At 41.2% G+C, this 21,387-nt stretch overlaps 1 protein-coding gene across 1 annotated transcript in view; it reads right to left on the bottom strand.

Annotated features, from left to right (window-relative positions):
- LOC146624760 (rho GTPase-activating protein 7) overlaps positions 1–20,515 on the bottom strand; it is a 35,283-nt gene extending 14,768 nt beyond the window's left edge. The window contains exons 1-9 of the mRNA XM_085364726.1: positions 20,342–20,515; positions 7,611–7,682; positions 7,438–7,519; positions 6,417–6,480; positions 5,310–5,887; positions 5,023–5,224; positions 4,401–4,781; positions 2,635–2,942; positions 842–1,018 (exon numbers count right to left, since the gene is read on the bottom strand). Coding sequence (XP_085220852.1) covers positions 842–1,018; positions 2,635–2,942; positions 4,401–4,781; positions 5,023–5,224; positions 5,310–5,887; positions 6,417–6,480; positions 7,438–7,519; positions 7,611–7,682; positions 20,342–20,354 — 1,877 coding nt within the window. The 5' untranslated portion in view covers positions 20,355–20,515. The remainder of the gene's footprint in view (positions 1–841; positions 1,019–2,634; positions 2,943–4,400; positions 4,782–5,022; positions 5,225–5,309; positions 5,888–6,416; positions 6,481–7,437; positions 7,520–7,610; positions 7,683–20,341) is intronic.
- Between the last annotated feature and the right edge of the window lie 872 nt (positions 20,516–21,387).

Genomic DNA, 21,387 nt, shown 5'->3' with positions numbered 1-21,387 from the left:
TAGGGTTATTACACATGCCAGTCCCCCCCAAAATCTGAATTTTCTGGCTATTTTTTGATGGGTTGGGTCTTACATGGTTAAAATGTTTGTATTTTATTTATCCATTTAGTTTTTATTGTTTTATTACTACAATTACATTTTGCTCTGTCTTACAAGCTATCAGTGGAGCACACAGAGCTACACGTACCTTCATGAAAGATGCTACACAAGTAAATTAAGACTGCTGATTTGTCTCATTTTAAACAGAATCTTTCTTAAACAGGGTCATATACCTACTGTTAAATTAACCCAATAAAATTCTAAGCTAAATGTTGAATTAGTAATTTAGCAATGTTGAATCTGTACTCCTATTTGTAGTCATTTTCCAATTCATTTGGCGCAGCAGTATAAACAATGTAAATGTGTTGACCCTTTAAAAGGACACAATACAGCTCAAAATAAGCCACTGTGCATGAATGCCAACTAGAAACAACTACAGATCACACTTTCCTTTAATTTCACAGGAAAACAGACTCAAGGTGAGCCACTGGCAGTCCTACCTGTGTTTTTTTTTTGGGGGGGGAGCTTATTCCTCTTGAAGTGTGTTGTTGTTCTGTTTTTGTTTTTTTCAGATGAGGCAAGGTTGCACCTGAGCAATGAATTATGAATGACTTTTCTAAATAGGCTGCCTGAAATATTTACCCTGCACCCGCCCACCTGTCCTCCTTCCCACAGTTGTTTCCTTGAAAAAGTTTCTCCTCACATCTGTGGACTTTTCTCACCTTCTCGACCTCCGCTGAACTTAACTTTTATTTTCATGCATGAAATCACCCACTAAGCTCCATCCTTTCACACTTCTTACCAGTTCCAGCCCTGCTTGCTGGACGGGGAGTACTTGTCCATCAGAGCGGTGAGTTTGAGAAGTGACAGCTTCTGGAGCAGGAGGAACTGGGAGGCGGACTGGTTCTCCACGCCTGGACTGGAGGGCAGGGAGGGCAGGCTCTGCTCGCTGGACCAGAGGAGCTGTTGGCTCACCCTGCTGGAGACACCGGAATAACCGTATCATGGCGTGAAGCAGCACAGTTGAAGGACCTCCTCAGAATCAGCTGCCTTTTTTCTGAATAACTTATGAATATTTGATGAAGCCATGAAGAAGCCCTCACAGTACATAGGGTGGTTGAAAAACACAAGCTCTGTTAGAAACTTCAGCCAAATCAGTTTTACGCCTAATCCAAGGGAAAACTAGACATATTTTCTTTGATGTAGACAAACCTAAACAAGCATAATACCCTGGATGTTTGCTCTGTTTTCTGATCATTCTCAGGAGAAAAAAATAAAAAAGAGCTTTCTGGGTAAACTTACAAGGGTCAGGCTCAAAACAGCTAGAACATAATAAAAGTCTTATTTTAACCTATATTTATATTACAGGCCCATCTTCTAGTTCTGATTCCTTCTGGGTCCAAACTATTTGCTACTACAGTCCTATTTACATTTTTTTCTTTTTAAAAAGCATCAGATTTGGGCCTTTAACTCTGGAAATATATAATACCAAGGCTTCATCAAAAATATTACAGCTATCAATACTCCAAGGGTCGGGTGGGAAACACAGACCGATTTTCTAGATTATTATCTATGTATAGAAAACAAAACAGCCGCAAAATCATAATCAACTGCATATATGTCCAAAAATAAATGACTGGAGGTTAATTCTATAAATCACTTGAATAAATGCACTTGATTGTAAGGCAAAGTCACAATCAAAATGTACAGCACCGAACTCCTGAGTATGGCACTAAGTCAACGGAGTGTATCCCCTAAGGAAGAAATCACGTGTTTGTGTTTTAGGTTTCCCGCCTCTCATTCAGAAATTTTGGTTTATTGACTTGAAACTTTCAGTTTGTTCTATGAAAGGTTTCACCTACTTTTAAGTAAGTGACACAAAATAACGCACAATCTTGAAATATCCCACAATTTTGAGATAACTCCAAATTTTCGCTTAGACCTGGCGAGAAATCTTTTTTTGAGCTTTGATGTCAGAAAGAAATTATCCAGAAAAAAATGAGGTCGTTACTTCAGCTCTTCAAAGTTCATTACCATTATGAAACCTTAAAATTTGGCTGTGCTTAATGTGAACATCCACCCGTGGAACCAGATATATATGACAGAAAATAGGAAAAAGCTGAATAGGCTGACAGGTGTATCCAGTAATGGGATATTTTAGTGGTGTAAAAAACACACTAGTTTGCAGCAACAGTGCACACACCCACATTGTTACGGGTACAGGAGAAAGAAGCAGTGCCCGTGAGCAAATACACTAATAGTATGGCTTACTTTGCATTACCTGAAAGGCTTCATAACTTTTTATTGCGCTATATCTGAAAACACATATGCAGCATGAGGTTGCTGCTTTTATCTTTAGTGCCTGACATTAAATTCACTCTTACTTTGGTCGATGCCTGAGGGAGTAAATCCCCATAACTGTCATTATTAACACTTGGCTTACACTCACTGTGTCCAGGGCTTCTCCAAGCATCCAGTAATGTCTGTACAGCCTGAATTTGTCTTTTTTTAAACGACCCTGATCAGTTTTTACCAACACCTGTGAAACACTTTGAGTTATATAGCTTGTGAAATGTTGAATCACGTTACACTCACCTGCTCTTTCTCCGTCGTAATACGGCGTTCGACTCCAAGGTAACCTTCTCACAGTTCTCAGCCTCCTCCTCCTCCTCTGAAAGCTGCACCTCCAGGTTGATATGGCGGGGCGAGGAGGGGCAGGGGGAGGCAGCAGAGGAGCCGTGAGCAGGTGAGTCCTGAGAGCAGGAAGAGGAGGAGGTTCTTTGACTGTCATCTTCAGACAGGTTTTCAGACCAGGAGGACACCAGTTGCTGGAGATCACTGATTTTCTCCAAAACGCTGTCCAGAGCTGAGAAAACGTCCTCACCTGCCAGCACTCGGCTCACCTGAGAGAGATAACGAGGTCAGAAGAATAACTTAGTTAACTGGTGTTCTGTTTAGTAGGTGAACAACAAGAAGGAGCCCAGATGGCAATTAATGTTTGGCCCACATATTCCTGTTTACTGTGGGGCCCTCAGATGCATAAAAAAATGTACAAAGGAACTGAAGCAAGAGACAAAAGGTACAGTAATGGAAAGAACACCTGGCTGGAACCAAGCAGAGTGCTTTATTCTTTTAAATCAGTTTGGTTGGGGTGACTACAGCAAAAAGTACATTGTTTACACCTTCTCCACCCATCACAAACAGGAAGTATAAAGAAGGGAAAGCGACATGGAGACCCTCATTTATAACAGGTCAGGCATCACTAACAGCAGATGTAGCTTTAACTGGGCTGGAGTCAGGTTGCAAAGAGGTTTGCACATGTTTTAAGCATTTTACAGCAGCTTTAATAGCAGAGATTGCTGGATTACAGCTGATACGAGACTCAGTTAAATGCATCTTCTGCAGCATCATTGTTGGAGCTTTGAAGGCACACTGTGGGATCTGCAAAAATCACAAATAATGAAAATATCATGCAAACATTATTCTGCTGTATGACTTCTCTATCTCTCTCCTTTTTGTAAGTTAGCAGATTTTGTAATATTAAGGGTTTAATTTTGGGATTTTTCCCACACTCATGGAGCAGAAATAAAAAGCCATTTTCTAATTAATTCAGTAATATTTCTTATCTACTTTTACATGACTTCTAGATTTTGTCAGATTAGTTTACAACTTGATACCAAAGCTTAGCTTAGCAGAATTAATATAATCCATTACATTAACAACAATATTATATACTTTGATTGGAGATTTTGTACTTTTTTGCAGAACTGCAGCAGAGCCAAAGGGGAACTGAGAGGGCGCCTCCTCCTGTTTTTACCCGTTTTAAATTTCATTTGAAGGTTTAATTTTAAAGCTTTTTTTCTATGAAAACACAATATAGTAAAAAATAAATGATGTCCTTATTTTCTACATATTACTATTTGGCTTAATATGTCATTTTGAAACTTATGTCTCCACCTGTAAGGGCATACAGTCCCATTTAGGAGTCCAAAAACAGCAATACAGAAAACACTGAAAGGTGGATGCATTATGCTCATTTCCAACTCCACATTTATTTCTTGGACTCTTCTACACTGGCTTTGTATGAGTCAAGCTTCAAAATAATCCTTCTTTGTGTCATTCTGGGTCGACAGTTCATCCTCTGTCTGAATAAGATGCAGTTTCTTCCTTCCCCTTCGCTTTATGTCAATTTTCTTCTGATTGGCTGAACAAACATAAATTGAACAACAAGGTGGTTTGGCATCATATTAAGGATATTATTATAACCTTATTCCCCATCAAAGAAGAACGTCAGTGTAATATTATATAGAGTACTTATTTATTGTATAAAATAAAAATACCGTAACCGTGATTTAACCCACCTCCGACTCACTCATCCGGTCTGCATCGCTGGCGCTTCCACCGCTGCCGCCTTCACTTTCAGACAGCTGGCGGTGGTCAGGCACATTGTCATAGACGCTCAACCGGTAATCGAGCACAGGCAGTGGGCTCGGAACGTCGCAGGATGAGATGCTCCCGGTCGCCAGAGAAGAAATCCCATGGCATCTTGGCTGACGCGTCCGATAACCGTGGAAACTCCCAGTCCTCCAGTTCACGGAGGTGTCATAGCTGATGGGTAATAGGTTGGCGTGTTTGTGCGTGAGGGAGGCGGGAAAGGTCCCTGGTTTGTGTCCGTGGGGGATCGTGAAGACCATGTTCTGGTGGCTGTTGTTATTGTTGTTGTTGATTTGGTTCTTGTAGTCCTAGAAATAACGAGAACATTGGAGTCAGCGAATAAAGAAGAAACCTTTGCTGTTGGTAAGTAAGACAGATGGGAACGGTCTAATGTTTTAGGTTACATCACAATCCATTCAGAAACGGGAAACAAAAAGGATTTAATACATGAAACAGAGTCAGTCACTATACAGGTCTATATAGGTCAAGGTTAAAAGGTTAGGATTAGATGAAATAAAAGGTCTGGAGGAATCTTGTCCATGCTCTGACCTCTGGTCCTGTGTGGTTCGTCCCACCGCCAACCACGACGTTGTTGCTGGATCGTTTGCAGTTGCTCCTCACCCGAGTGACCGGGCTGGGCGTGCTGACTGTGCTGCTGCTCTCTGAGTGGCTGTTACTGCTGCTGCTGCTGCTGATGGTGTGAGGAGACGAGGGCGACGAAGAAGCATGACTGCTGGGCTGATCCTGCAGACTGGATACAATCAGGGTGGTACAAGTTAAAGACACATAGGGTTAATGATGCTGGAGTCAACGCCGGGTAGGATGGACAGCCTCACCTTGACGTGCAGTGGAGCCCCTCCATCCTCTCTTCGTCTTGGACGAGAAGAGGCCTGCTTATAACACGCCGGGCCCGACCCCTGCTGCTGCTTTCACCTGATACCCCCTTGAGCCTCAGTTTCTCCATCTTCCTCAGCAATGTGGTGCACTTCCTCCTGGGTGGTTTCTCGGGGTAGCAGCTCTCGGCTTCGAGACTCATACTGGAGGATCCTCCACCGGGGGAGGGGGGTCCACTGAGAGAAGTATCCAGGGACGGGGTCTTGTTCGAGGACGAGCAGCGGGACGAGCTCCTGCTGTTCTCCAGGTCATCTGGGGTGCTTGCGGTGGTGACGGTGGAGCCATCAGTCGGCTCTCGCAGTCTCTTTTGGTGTTCTTCGTGGCCTTCGCTCTCAGTGCTGCTGCAGCTGTGGATGGAGCAGATATCATGGTGGTCATCGCATGTCGACACATCAGGCGAGTTGGGGGACAGTCGGAGGATATCCACGGCGGAGTCCAGGCGTCGCCATTGTCGGGTCCGCTTGTCGTAGGTCCAGTTGGGGCTGATGGCACAGAAGTCTTCCTCACCACTGTCATCTCCCTAGAAGAAGAAGATGATGATGGCCCATTCAGACAAACCCATAAAATGTTTGAAAACCACACAAACACACAACTATGGCCTGTTTTTAACAGCAAACCTGTACTGCACAGTTATGGCGTGGGGTTTAAAGGTGTATTTGCATAAGTTGCATCGTGGGAAGTGCAGAAGTTTTGTCCCTGATGCAACAGAAGGGGCCAAAAGTCAAAATATTTTCACTGTCTGTAGTGTTGATAGCGCTTTCCTGGCTTAAAAAAGCTATTTTATGTTTGTTTGCATGAATTTAACGTGACATCAGAGACCTCACGGTAATACAAGACAATAAAGACTCAGGCATGAAAAAACAAATCAAACACTTCCTCTTAGAGAACAAAGCATCGAGCAGGAGGAGCGATCAGCTGATATCAGTGAATTCCAAGTGCGGCTTAAAGAGCAGATTTCATGGCGTGAAGCCCCCCTGCGTGGCGCCAGCCGTTCTGATATGAGCGCCCCGTTGCGTTCAAGTTACTCGCTGCTCACTCTCAGGACTCACCCTGCGTTTTGATCTCCGCAGCTCCAGCCTCATTTCCACGCATTTGTTTAAAGTGATTAACCTCCTGGAAGAGGAAGAGGAAGAAGAGTGAATGGAGGTTAAATGGCACACTGTAGCTCGTACTTGTTTATCAATACCTTCAGTACAGTTTCTACGAAACTAAAGACCTGTGGTTCAAACCTGAAAATCTGATTTAAAATATGACTCTGGGATCACGAGGCAGCAAGTTTAATGTCCAAACCAGGAGCATGAACGTGAAGAAAGAACTCTGTCTTTGCCAGCACAGTTTAGCCCTTTAGCAAGGCACCAAACATCCAGCTTCTCCTGAATAACATCTAATCAGATCACACTGTTGTTGGAGTGTTTGTGCTCAGTGTAAAAAACCCTCGATCACTCTTGTAAACCTTAGGCTGTTGTTTTTATTTTCACTCCATATTTAGTCAGTTGCAGCTCAAAGACTGCGAGGTCAAAATAAAAAAAAAAACCTTGGGCTCTTTGGAGAAGAGAGAGTCAGGCGAGTTTTGAAAAACAATTAGTCTTCATCTTCCAAACTGAATCTGAAAATTAAGAAAATTAAAATCCAGCAACAATAATAATGATGATATAAATTACAAAAATGCTACGCCCATTAAAGTTGTAGTAGTACTGGACCTGCCTGTAAATGAGTGCAGGATACTGAAACATTAAACTGCATGTATTATAGTCATTTTCAGCTCCATAGCTTCATATTATTACTTAACTATTCTTTCTCTCTGACATCATATAGTCCCAGAGTAAAAAAAACAACAACTATCTGATCCAGAGTGCTTAGAGGAGTGAACAGGGATTTTTTTGTACCAAAATTTGTATTTGTACCAAGAAATTGAAATGCATCGATCTTGAAAATCCTCTGGGAACTTTTTTGGTCTGTTAGAATCTGATCGAAAAATACTTAAGAAGTTTGCTGCTGACTTTAAAGTTTTATTAACTTGCTGAAAGTTGTCCATAATATTGCATTACGCTCCCGCTTGGCATTCGTTACCTGCAGAGCGACTCGAGTGCATCCTTATCCAGGAAGTGGTGATCGCGCTTCACCCACTCGATGTCAATGGGGAATCTGCAGTCTGAAACACAGACAAGACGAATGGCACAATAAGACGGCGTCTGGGGTTACGCTCTGGTATCTTGGAGTTGACTGAACAGTCTCATATTTACCTTTGAATAACTGCGCATACTGAGGGAAGCCGGCCGCTCGCAGCCAATCACAGGCCTCCTTGGCTTCAATCTCTGCAAACACAGAGAAAAGAAAACAACATTTGATTCAATTATAATCATTTCATGCTCCGCCCGCTTTAAGAGGGCAAATATTTGCACTTAATCAGCTGTCTGTTTATGAAGTTTAATTACATCTGCATTTGGAAGCAAAAAAAAGAACATGAAGGGAGAAGAACTGGAAGCACGTTCAGGCTATTAATTAACTGTGACTCCTGGAAGAGGCCGTTTTAATCACTGCTAATTGGCTAAGAGTGGGGATGGGGGTTCTTGAGAGAGCGGGGAAAAGAGGTTCCTCCTCTTCAACTTCTTGCCATCTGTCACCTTCTCCCTCTGAGACTCGCTGCTATGGCTGGGCTCATCAACACACCAGCTCTCACACACTTCTCATTTTCTATTCAAACCATGACAAAGCTTGAACTTCACAGATATTTCAGCATAATACATCTGGAGTGTGTGCATCTTTGATTTAAGCTTTCCATATCCCACATATAAATATGTCTGGTTTTAATTGGCAGTCGTGACACAGGGTGATTCTGGTTGCCTAAAACCAGCCACAAGTCGTATATGGACCAGCTGTCAGGTGTTTGGGCCACATCTGGCTCAAATAACACTTGTCAAGGCTGGCTCATAATGTTTAGGCTACATCCAGTCCACATTAAACTTCCTGCAACCCATGCTAGAACCACCTCATTACTTTCTGCTCATTTGGTCAACACAACATTGTTTAAGTGAGCCATCAGTGCCAAAAGTAGCCCAGATTAGGCACAGGTTGTACTAACTCTAATAAATGAGCTGCCAGTGACATTAAGTGTGTTGATTTAATATTATCAGATACCAAAATATAATGGGTTCTAAATGATAAATATTACTTAGCAGCACAATGTGCTATTGCAAATATTTAATATGGTAAAACACAGTTTAGCTAGTTAAAAATAAGCGAGTTTTGCAAACGACATGACAGATTCATTTAGTGTGGGCTAGCAGCATACGACTAGTAGCATTAGCTATTAGTAGCTAATATCACAACCAAGAATTAACATGTCTTTGCCTTAAAAGGTAATTTTCAGCAGTCTCACAGAAAACCTTGACATCAGAGAAGGTCATTAGCAACACAATGTGTCCTCCAAAATAGTTAGCTTTAAAACAAGGACAGTTAAGCTAGTTCAGTGAATGTCTGTAGGTTTGCAAATAAACACAACAAATCCCCTTTAGTGTAAAACTAATGAGCTAGTCAAGAGTCTCAAAACGCATTACTTTTGTAAAAGGATAAAAACATTTTTGCACTCTTTTTACTAACACGTAGTAGGAATCGAATAAATTTAGCTATCATGTTAGCTAGTACTAGCAATAGCTAGCAGCATTAAAACAAACACAATATAACATTATGATATTTAATAATTTACACATTTTAAGTAGTTTCCTAATTATATAGGTGTAAGTGCCACATTTCTGATTAAGTCATTAGCAGTGTTGCCTAGCTAACTTTTTTCTTCTTGAATTGCTTTATAAATATTTATACACAATGCAAAAGTGCAAATGTAAAACCTTTCAACTTTAGTTTTGTTTTATTCCCACCAAAACTCTGTTTACTTTGGGGCATGCTATAAATTGTCAATACAGCTGCTAGCAGTGCTAACCCTCATCTGTAAGTCAACTTATAAAATGGGGAATAAGCACTCATAAATATAAACGGCCCCAAAATATAGATTTGTCATAACTCTGCAACACGGAAAATATTGCCAAGCAGCATAAATCTTCTACATTTGCTATAAGATTCCACGCATGTTTATTTTAAATTCATACCTCTAAAAAATATTTGTGGCTATTGCAGCTCTATAGAGTAACACTGAGGATGGTGGGGTTAAATTAAAGTCTGTTTGTTTAAGTGACCATTTTATCAAAACGCCTTAAAAAGAACACACACACAGTAAAGTACACTTGACACAGTAATGCTCTTCCCTGTTCACACACTTAGATGAGAAACAGGAATAGAAACAGGCGTGCATACTTCAACACATTTCCTCCCCACTTCAAAACAACATGAAAGATGCACACACCAGAATATCAATTAATTTCAGCTGCCGTCTGGTATTTGTGTGGAAAACTGTGATTGGAAGCATGGAATACGTTTAGTTGATCCAGGATGTTTACAACAAGCAGCAACAGAAACCATTTTGTCAGTCTGCTTGTGCGGCTCAGGAGGAGGATTTGGATTTCTCAAAATATTTGTCCACCACAACTCCCCCTGAAACGTTAAACCTGCTCTCTCTCCACGCAGAAGAGGCCCGTCGCAGTTAGCAGTCAGAATACTGCCAAGGGCATTTCTTGTTTTCATATTCAGACAGCATGAAATATGGCCGACATTAGTCTTCACTAAAGAACAAACAGGAGCCGTTTGGCCATGACGGATTCGTTCTTCTAACACTTCTTGTCTGCTGGTTGGGTTTTTTTTACTGCCTACTTATTCACTTCAGCTGACATGAAGAAAAGGCATCTAATTCTCATTTTACTATATGTGACTTTTCAAAACTTTGACTAAAATTTGCTTGACAGCAGGATGGAAACTTGGCTTATGATGTGGTCTCCCTCCCCCCCGGTCAGAGGAACAGCAGATGGTCCCGATATGAAAACACAGGCGGATATTAAACCTTCAGAATGACAGAAGGGGGAGACAGAATGAAAGGAACAGGCTGAATGGTAAAATGTAGTCAAATTAGCATGTTTATGTTGACCCTGACGTAACGGGATAGTAAGATGCTGAGCCCGTTTTCTGGCGTCTTGATGGAGATGTGACATTCAAGACAGGAAAGGGATCAAGTGCTTGTCAAGCGGCTGTCTGACATCTACAGCAGGAGCTGTAAATCCAGGGATATGTGGAGCTACCAGAGCTCCGAACTGCTTTTTCTCTCACTCCAACCATTACAGCACAGAAGAAAAAAAATCACAGCCTGTCACTTTGCAACCTCTGGGCTCACAAGATTAAAGAAGTTGTCATTTAAACCAGTTTCCCACTTTAAAGAGGTTCTTATTGCCTACTTAAAGGCTACAGGGGCTCACAGCTCCTGCAGGAAATGTTTGAGGTTACAGCCTTAGTGGGAAAAAACGTACAATTGTTATTATTGTAATTATCTAACAGTTTAACTGAAATCACAGAGGGACAGACGCTGCACTAAAGGTGGGATTTCTGTCAGTAAGCAGCACTGTAAACAGCTGTGGAAGTGCAGGTTAACAGGAATTTGGAGGCAGAACCGAGAACTTTCAGGAACTGTTGCTTGTTGGGCCTGTAAATCACTGGTAACTGTTAGGGGTAGTGGAAATAACAGAGGTCAGTCGACTTTGAATTAAAGGCTGATTTCCTATGATTTATTGTGTGCTGCAGTGTAGTTAGATGTTTGAACTGTGCTTTGAAACTTAGAGACTCTAAAAGGCAGCAGCCCATAAAAGGCTATTTTGCTACTGATGTCTTAGAGGTGATAAAATAAGGAAAAGCTTGTTCAGTTCTGGCAAAGAGACAATTAGCAGTTTTTCTACGTGGAGAGAGAAAGCTCTAATGTACTGATTCAGTTTTCTGTCTTCCATACCATTTCCACCACACTTGGTCTGTATGTCTATATGTGCTGTGAAAATGCACGAATATCATTATGATGACAGAATAGAGGTCATCCATATGACTGGATGGGAAATGGATATGTCATGCACACATTGCTCAAGAGTTATCCGCCATATTGGATGATGGTGATACAACCATTGGTTGCTTGGGTAAAATGTGTATTCCCCGGCTGGTTGTCATTGGTTGCTGGAAATTGGTGACATTTGCTGAGTAAAATCAGAATCAAAGACGTTTGCTGCACTAAAAACCTCTTAGCAATCATGCTTTGGTTGCTAGCAGGTTGCCACAGTTGGCTGTAGAGTTTATCTCTGTCTGCAAATACTCACTAAAGTCAAAGTTTCACCTTTGTGCTGCAGCTAACATGTTTTAAAGGGCAAACATTTTACATTCAGGGAAAAGTGTCTTTATTTTTTGGTTTGCTTTGCAATTTTCAGGTTTCACTACAGCTCAGAGAATAGCTGCAAGAATATGCTAGCAACCAAAACAATGCCAACTAGCTGGGAAATACACATTCCTCCATCCTGAGCTGTGGTTGCCAGATGGTTGCAGATCAGTCTCTAGGCCTGTGTGACTGGCACCATGTTCACTTGACCCTACACTGAGAACAGTGATTTTCACATGTTACATGGTGAGTGGTCACATGTCTGCAACACCTCAAAGGGACCAGAAATGTTTTTGGAACCACAGATATCGCCATCTGGTGGCCTTCAGACAGAATGCTTATGTGATCATAAACTGCTGATTTAAACAGGAAGTCCTTCCCGTCTCATACCACAGCATGCATGTTTATTTGTTAGATTTTTCTTATTAAGCTAATCATTAAGCATTTTATCTCAGTTTTGATTGGAGCTGCTTCTTTGGTGTTTGTTCATTTTTTGGCTGCCGTCACGCACTAAATAAAGTACGTCTCATCTCTAGCTAAATTAGAATAACATGCAGTGTTATTCTAATTCATGTATCAGTGATATTACCGAGCGCACTTTTAACATTCATGATTTCCGTCAGTGATTCAAAGAACACATCCCAGCGCCTTCTAGCACCAGAGGAGCTGTGGGTGGAAGAATAGACTCGACTCATTTCTGACCTGATTTTCACATGAATTATGAGTCCAGTGAAGAACGACACATTCCACACCTGTCAAGAAGCAACAATGTATTTTAAACTGGTCTCGCAGGTTTGATGAAAGACCCCGGTCCCCACTCTACTCGGCTCTGTATTTACGTAAGCGATGGTATCTGCTGTGCTCCTGTTTGAGTAGCAGGCAGAGGCCTCTTCCCTTTCCAAATGACTTTGTCTCAGAGGAAGTTGTGATTTGGCTCCTCTGGGCCCTGATAAGATTGGAGTGTCTGATTAGGATGACTCCGCCTGGCTTGCGGCAGGAAACTGGACAGTGTATGTGTGGCGGCAGAGAGGAACTATGCACGGTGAGGTTACGTGCTCGGTGGACCGTTTGTGTTTGGGTGTTTACACTTGTCTCGACACTAAAGCTTTGACCTGGAACAAACAGAATCACTGCTCACCAGAAAAAAGGCTGATCTGGGGTTTAGAGATTTTACTATCAGGTCACCTCACTGCGTCAGACTCCAACTGAAAATGTGCATAATGAAGATTTAGACTTAAGGTCTAGCGGACATCAAATTTCAGATTTATATATGATAATAAAGTTAACAACACTCGTTGAACTGCTTTGAAAAGTTTATGAAAGTACATGGCTGTAGGTTTTGTGTGGACGCACTGTTGTTATCACATTTTGAGCAGCAGATGCTTAATTTCATCCATAAGTTTTCTTTAGTTTTTCATTTATGTAAAGGAAAAGACAAAAATCAGGCAGCAGATGGAAATTTAGGGTACGTTCGGAACAATGACCGTCCTCAACTTTTCTGTTGTTATCCAGACTGAACCACCACACATCGGCAGGATTTACTCCTGTGAGTCAGTTTATCAAGTTCACATTTCGTCCACATCAGGCGGGTTTTGTGCATTTTGTTCGGGGCAGTAACATGTTTGTGTAAACAGAAACAGGAAATTAAATTACGTTTCTGTAAGATTTCTGCTCACGTTCAGAACTTTCTGCATGTTAAAAGTTACACGTGTGTGTTTTGCCGTGGCTTTCTGGAAACAAGTGGGAAAGGTAACATCACCGTAGGAAAAGGTAATTGGGTAACATTTGTTCTTAAAAACAGGCCATTCCTTTAACAAAAAAGACAAATATGACTTTAATTTGAAGGACTACGTGACTGTTATTTATATTTTGAGAGGAAAAACTACTCAGTTTATTATAATCTGTAACAAATCTGGATATAATGTGTTATATAAACTATGACAGCCAACTAACTGCATATAAAACAAGTAGCATTTACTCCAACTCTGCTTCTAACTTGCCGTGTTTGCTATGCAGTCGTTTGTGTTTTTGATCAAATCTGCAAAAGCCAGATATTCTCAGCTTTCTCTCACACTCAGATCACGAGCAGCTCCCGTCCTTCAGATGTCCAATATCCAACCGATATTTGAAGGCAGTGGTTTTTACACCTCACTGAATGTCTGCGTGACTGGTCCATGTTCTGTTTGCCGTTCAGGGAGTGCTCGGGAGCGTCTCCAGGGCTACAGAGGCGTGGTTGGAGATCAGAGGTATGTCAGCTGCCTGTCAAAACGGCACGCCATGCTTCCGTACTCCTCCTCGCTCCTTCTCTGCGGTATTCTCCTGTCAGTTCGGTCAGCTTTGCAAAAGGAGTCAGCTTTGCAAAGTTTAAGACGCCCGCGGTCATGACGGGCCACAGGGGCAAATACCAAAACTCACCAAATCAGAAATGCAGCTTTAGACCAACAACAGTAAAAATATACACGAGTGATTTTTTGCACTGACAGGACTGAGAGTCCAGTAACGGCATTTTATCTACACTGCATGTTGGCTGCTCTGTGGACTCTGTAAGAAAACTAAACTTATGACACTTTAGTACAGAACATGCCAAGTACTCACAAATAAACTCCCAGATTTTACAAAAAGTGAATTTAATTGAAGCTGAAGAGATTTGTTCCTGCAAACAGTAATAATGAGCCAATTTGTGGGTTCTGAAAGGACGTTCTCCTCTTTGACCCACAGTATGAACAAAAATCAGATTTACAAGCTTACAAATATGTGAAAACATTTGTGTAAAGACTTCATTACACTGAAGTCCTTAGAAATAGCTGTTTAAAAGTGTTCAGGAAGCAGTGACCCTGAGTTCATGGCATCTTCCAATAAATACAAGCTCCCATTCATTAACCCTCCTCAGTGGTACACTTACAGAAACTTCTAGGTGTCCTGGATAAAACTGATGCTGGTGTACAAACGTAAACATCAAACTATTCGTTTGTAGTCTTTATTTTGCTGCATGATATAATTACTTTCACATTTCAGTAATTTCAAGTATTTAGTGAGTTTTACAGCTATCAAATCTTTCTCCTTCCTGGAAAACACTTACTAGGTGCACATTTCATCTGCTCTTTAATGCACATATCTAATCAATAAATCCAGGTCACATTCATACGGGTCTAAAACAGTAAGTAATGCCAGCACAGAGCTGATTGAGCAGCTTGTTATGATGTTAAATTCAGGGTAACATCTTTTTAATTCTAAATTACTTGATATTATCCTGAATTATATCAAGTATCTTAATATGTTATGTTGTTAAACTCTGATTCATTGATATTCTGAAATGTCTTTTATAGCAAATAATTGGTAATAATAGTAATTCAACATCTGTGTGAGAACTCTGGACAGTTTAAACATCTGCAGGCTAAAACTGGTAGTTAGCAGTTTTGTAGTAAACTTATATCTATGATGTAGGATACTGGATCTGTTAGAGCTCATCCTCAGTCATTGCTGTATTAGTTCGTACCTGATAGGTAGTGATGGCTGCATCTGTTATTTCGATCAAGCAACCTACTGAGTTTAAAGACTCAGTAGAAAATATTCAAATAAGACTGCTGGGCGAAGTGGAACAATGAGTGTCCGATGTTGAAGATGTAAATGCTCGGGTGGAGAAATGTGCGGAGAAGTGTGACAAGAAATTGGTAACATTCTGGGCATGGGTGGAGGATTTGGAGAACTGGAGCCAGAGGACTAATGTGAGAATGGTGGGGCTGAAAGAAGGCAAAGAAGAAAGAAGGTACATGGCTCAGGAGGTGGAGTGAATAATTTCTCAGGAACTCGGCATTATGGGTAGTGAGTTCAAAGTGGGACACACTCAATTGCTCACTGGCCCCTAAACCAGAACATAGGTGAAGAGCAAGTAGGCTTCGTTAAGTTCAGGCCTGCGGTAGACAACATGAGGCTGCTTACTCATCTAATACACATGAATCACTCTTAATTCAATCCCTGTAGCAGCATACGACTTCATTTTGTTAAAGATTTCATTTGGGACAAGAAGAAAACTAGAATTAGCATGAAGAAAACGGGGGTGTGGCCCTCCCCCAATTTAAGGTTATATAGTCTTGCATTTGAAGAATCATTACATTAGCTTAATGGATTATAAGCTATATTGCCTAACCAAAAGAAATTACTCAAAGTTTCTTTTTTGGTCAAAATAGGTTTCTGGTTGTTAAGTGATGACGTACGAACCCTGCTTCTAGGTACAAACTGCACTGTGTTCATTAAGGCGGTTGTCTTTTTAACGTGTTTTATGCTATGTATCTTGTTCTATTTAATTTTAACAAGCCCTTAAAAAATAGTCAGTGATCGTTGTGGCCTCTCTGGGTTTTTATTATCAGTCGTCTCATGGTTTGCCAGACACCAAATATTTGAACGGTTCAGAAAAGAAACGCTCTGAGGCTAACTAAGATTTGTGCACATGAAGCTGAGGATCAGGAGTTTTTCACAGCGAGTCATCCAGACAATGCAGCAGTGTGCTAATGACTAACCTCATGCTGGGGATGGATCATCTGCTCAGCAGGGACTCTTACATTAACTTTTATTGAGGGGAAAAAGTTAGTGTTCATCCACCAGCTTCACTGTGCTAATGTGTTTATATTATGCTAACCATAGCTTTGTAGCTAGCCAGCACGTAGCACACCATTCAGTGTTGGTCAAGTTACTTGAAAAAGGTAATCAGTAACTAATTACTTCCCCCAAAGGTAATCCCGTTACTTTACTGATTACTTATTTTCAAAAGTAATTAGCTACTTAGTTACTTTAAAAAAAACATGATTTACAACCTGAATAGGTAATAAAGCGATAGATCTTTCAGCCCAGTTCTACTTTTTCTGCATACTCCATCATATAAAATGTAATCAAATGAAAAGGTCTCTTTTTAAAACTTGTTTTATTAGTTTTAATCTTTTAACTTTATGCGTCAAGCAAAAATTAAATTATATGCACCATTCTCTGACTGGAAGAAATTTGTTTAACATTTAAAGTCTAAGGAGCTTGGAAAGAAAAGCGTCTGGACTTCTTTAAGTTGCTTGAAGACGTTTTGGGTGAGCTCACCCGAAACCCTGGCTGATTGAGACCCACACCTGTTTTCACACCTTGGCTCATGTGATTAGGTAGAGGATCATCAGGGGGTCCTTTGTCCCTCTTTGGGGGGAAACTCCCACTGAGTTTAAATCTGGAACTCTCCACCATTTGACCTTAGAACTGAAGAAGCTTCTCGGATGAGAGGTGAAACGTCTTCAAGCAACTTAAAGAAGTCCAGCAGTTTCTCCGTGAATGTCACATTCCCGTGGCAGCGTACTGTCGGTGCTCACTCAGAGTTTAGGGATTTTTTGCTGTAAAACGAAGTTTTCTTCCCACACAGTGAACAGTGGACGCTAATGTTTTTGTCACTTTTTACGGAATCAAACTCAAAGTAAGGTCAGTACTTCCACGCTTTAAACGCTGCACGCTCATACTCTCTCCTGCACTCGATATATGATCCACTGTTGATCTTCACACAGCTGTTGTCAAGAACGTCGCACTCGCTTACGTCACTGTCATGAGACACTCTTGCAAACGAAATCACAGTTTAGTAATGCAGTAACGCAGCGTGCTTACGGGAAGGTAACAGTAATCTAATTACTTTTTGCAATAGTAATCCCTTACTTTACTCGTTACTTGAAAAAAGTAATCGGATTACACGTTACTGCCCATCTCTGACACCATTATATACCAGCTAGCCCAACTTCAGTAACCCTACAAACGTTGCTGCTGTTTAGTTGTCTTTCTGTCTTAATTTATGCAGAGCTGTACGTTTTAGTAATCTCAGTCACAACGTGGTATATCATCTTAAGATGGAAACTAGCAAGCTAACTGCCTGCTAACTTCTAACTCTGTTAAACTTCACAAATCCTTTTAAATGCTTTTTTATGGCTGCCTGGATATTAAACTTGATTGTTATACCTGGTAGAGCAGCTACACTGACCATTCTAAGACTGACGAGGCAGATCTAGAGATGCATTATGTTAGCTAAAGGTAACACCTAAACATGAGAAACCTGGTTTACACTTTTTTTAAATCAAAAGATTCAATGAGATATGTTTGACTTAATTAGTGGAATGGCAACCATAAGTTTGGCACAAGAATATGAACTGTTTACTATGAAATGTTAAGAGTTCATTTCCCAACAGGTTCCCAACTGCATTTGCTTTGGCCTGCAACATGTCTCACCTCAGTATTGACTCTAAAACCTCAGTGAGTCCTGATACTTAATGAGCCACTTGTGCATTTAGGTAGGAACACCTATAGCTCATTAACTGTTAGGTGAAAAACAACACGTGTGAGGTCCTCGGTGAATCTTACTGCAGTTTTTAAAATAAATTATGGTTAAGTTGTCTTTGATGAAAAAAAGGTCGACTGATATATTATTATTATTTATGATATGAAACCTGCTGTACTTTGTTTTTATGAGGCTGTCTGGCATTTACAGATGAGTATCTGGAGAAGGAAATGGACCAGAATTAACTGCAGTTAGAAAAAGAGGAGAAACTCTCTCTTAACCTTTCCTGGGAAAAACTTTTATTTTTTTTCTATGTAAAGGAGGAAATGTGTGTTTGTTGAGGTTTTTGAAGACATTCAGGGAGGAATCGCTCTCAAAACAACTGCATTAGGTGGTGTAAGCTACAGGTGTGTCAGATATTAGACTGCACTTTGTGACCTGTTGTGGCCTTTGGGTTTGTACTTTTTTATCTTTCACTTGCATTTACTGGTTAGACACTGAAAACTAATTGCTGAGGGATTTATATAAATCTTATAAAGTTTGTATCTGTCTTGTGTGAAACTTGCATGAAAAGCATACAAGAGTGAAAACAGATATAAGATCCCTTGAAAAATTATATAAATGAAACTTGAATGTTTTGGATACTTACTAAAACAATATATGAAAGTAATGAGAAAGTGGCCACTTTCATGAGTAAATCATATAAGCCTTATGATTCACTATATGAAGTAGGCCACTATTTCTTTTCCATATGGGTGTGGTTAGGTTTAGGCACTAAAATTACTTGAATAGGTAGTTTTGGTCAGGTTTAGGTAGTTTGTTAGAGACTCCTGGTTGGGTTTTGGTACGAACTCTGCTTGGCTATATGTAGAAAAGACTGTGGTTTGCATTAAATATACCTGTTCATCACACTAACCCTACTTACCTACTAAATGACAAGTTGGGAATAACAGACCTTGTGTGTAAATGAACCATGTGAGCACTAACCTTGGGCAAGAGAACAGGCAGGAATAACTGTCTAGTCTCATGATTTAAGCCACTGCCTCCTGTCTCCTTTCGTAGACTTTATTGCTCTGTCAAACAAGACCGTTTACTCTCAGCAAATAATACTACCACGGCTGGTTTGTACGCCAAGAGATCCACACCCAAGGGCACCTTGTACATACCCCTGTGATGCCAGGAAACTCAAACAAAACAATGCTGGAAGTTCATCAACACCACTTACAGACAAACATTTCTGTGTGTGTGAACAAGGACAGTGCTGACAAATGAGTGAGAGATAAAATAATTATAAATTAAACTAAATAATTAAAATGATTAAAAAAACACCATAAATAAAATCACTGGTTATGCCGAGTCAAAAGTCCAGAAGCCACAAACGCTTTATTCACGATAATCAACAAAAAGATGAATTAAAATGTCGGAACTAGAGAGCTAAAGCAACTCACTGAACAATGAAGCGCATATACGAAGCTGCACTCTTATTCGCCAAGAGGCGCCACAGCGGCAGCGAAGCATCGTCGGGCAGATTCTTTTACTCCGGATGCCTTCCTGACACAACCCCAAAGGGAGTCTCCTCCTGGGATCAAACTGAGGACGCTTCGGCTGTTTGGCGCGTGTGGAGCCACAGTGAACCGCATATATACAGAACCTCTGTTCAAATCACGTTACAAGTTGAACTTGGACAAAAGGCACCAGGAATCGAACCAATAACCTCCAAACAGCATCCCGATTGCTCCCGCTACGCCACAGTTCAAACAGGTTCTTCCTCACATTAACACAAAATTACTGACATTAAAAACATGGTGAGAAAGAAACCAAGGGTCCAAAAGGAAAACACAGGTATGAAGTGCCATGTTTCAGAATAAAAGCCTCAGCTTTGAAATTCTTTACACTGAGTCTACATACAGGAGTGCCTTCGCCGCACTTTAATGTGTTTTCAGAGTAAAATGTCTGAATATGTGTACGGTGGTTTTCTTCAGCAGGTGGAAAGTTCTCTCCAGCGGATCACATTTCAAAAGTAACCCACGCACATTCAGAGTGAATCCCACGCTCTTCCTGCCAGTAAAACGAGCTTTTATATCACCAGAGTTCAAAAGCTCACTTGTGATGTTTTCAGGCCCACGGCCTTCAAACAACAAAGAAGTTTTAGTCAGCGCTGGAGTTCTTTAAATTCTTCTTCTGCCTCAAGAATCAACATATTTACGTCTCATCTGAAGTCACTCAACAAACAAACCTTTGAAAAAGTTTTTATGTCTCGCTAAACTCATCTCCAAATCACCTCCTTTGAATAACGCCATCAGAGAGAAACAGCATTAGGAGGCCGATCTCATTACCTCCCATCCTGTCGTGTAACACAACATTTAGGCTTGAGCTGAACTCATACTCACTTGTGATCAACATGCTGTTTGAGGTGTGAGGACTGTGAGCAGAGGAAACTTCAGCAGGCCTCCATGTCACCCCTGACAGCTGAACCGGACAAACACATGAGCTTCATAAAGAATTAAATCCAGAGCCATATATCCAGCGTGGGAACGGAGCTGTGAAGTCCAGTTATGCTGGTCGTGTCGGGCACCGTGTTAATGAAGTCATTGTTGAAGTTTTCCCCTTTTCCTCTACCACTCCCCTTCCCTTCCCATGCCTTGGACCAGACCATCTGAACACCACAGACAGGGGGGGGGGTATCCTAAAAATAACCAGAGGGAAGACTTGAGCAGACACGAGAGCGCCTGCTGGAGGAGCCGCTTTGAGTTTGAAGGGTGAGTTTGGGAGATAAAATCTGTACAGATGTTGAAGGTCCCCCCAAGAAGGAAATATTGGATTGTAGAGCGACCTGGCTGCACCCAGGCAGGTCGGTGATTATTATTCCCCCCGTGTTAAATACTATAAAACAGAAAATCCAGTTTGCCTGAAAAGAGGCCTAATCAATAATCTCCTCCGCTCGAGGCTGCTATCACAACCGTCAGACGGTGAAATTACAGACAGAGAAATGAGTGAAGAAATGAACTTTCCTTCTCTCTGAGATCCAGTGCTTTCCACCAGCTCCAGTCTCCGACCTTAACCGATTACTGGTGCTGCAAAAGAACAGCTTTGGATGAAATGGAAGACAGATATGTGACTGAGCCAGTGACTCAACGCGGGAAGGATAAAGTCCTTGCCGTGCCCTAATAGTCTGTAGTTCTTCAAGGTTTCATCTCGGCTCGGTCCAAGGTATACCATTAGCGTTAATGGGCTTCCATTTAACGCATAGGTGTTTGATTATGGGGTTTTAAATGTGAATAACTCCCTCAGAGAAGAGGAGAGGAGAGCGGTTCGCGGCACTCGCATCATTAATTCACAAGTGGAGGAGGAGGAAGTGGGAGTATGTAAACAACTGATGGACTTTTCCCAGTGTGTGGAGGTGCAGAGGGAAGAGGAGGAGTGGAAACAAGGCCCG

Source organism: Diplotaxodon limnothrissa, linkage group LG10, assembly GCF_057381915.1.
Source record: "Diplotaxodon limnothrissa isolate DT_005_m linkage group LG10, D_limnothrissa_male_GT1.1, whole genome shotgun sequence".
Taxonomy (NCBI): Eukaryota; Metazoa; Chordata; class Actinopteri; order Cichliformes; family Cichlidae; genus Diplotaxodon; species Diplotaxodon limnothrissa.
Note: the sequence above shows the minus strand (reverse complement) of the source record. Positions and strands in the feature narration are given on the sequence as shown.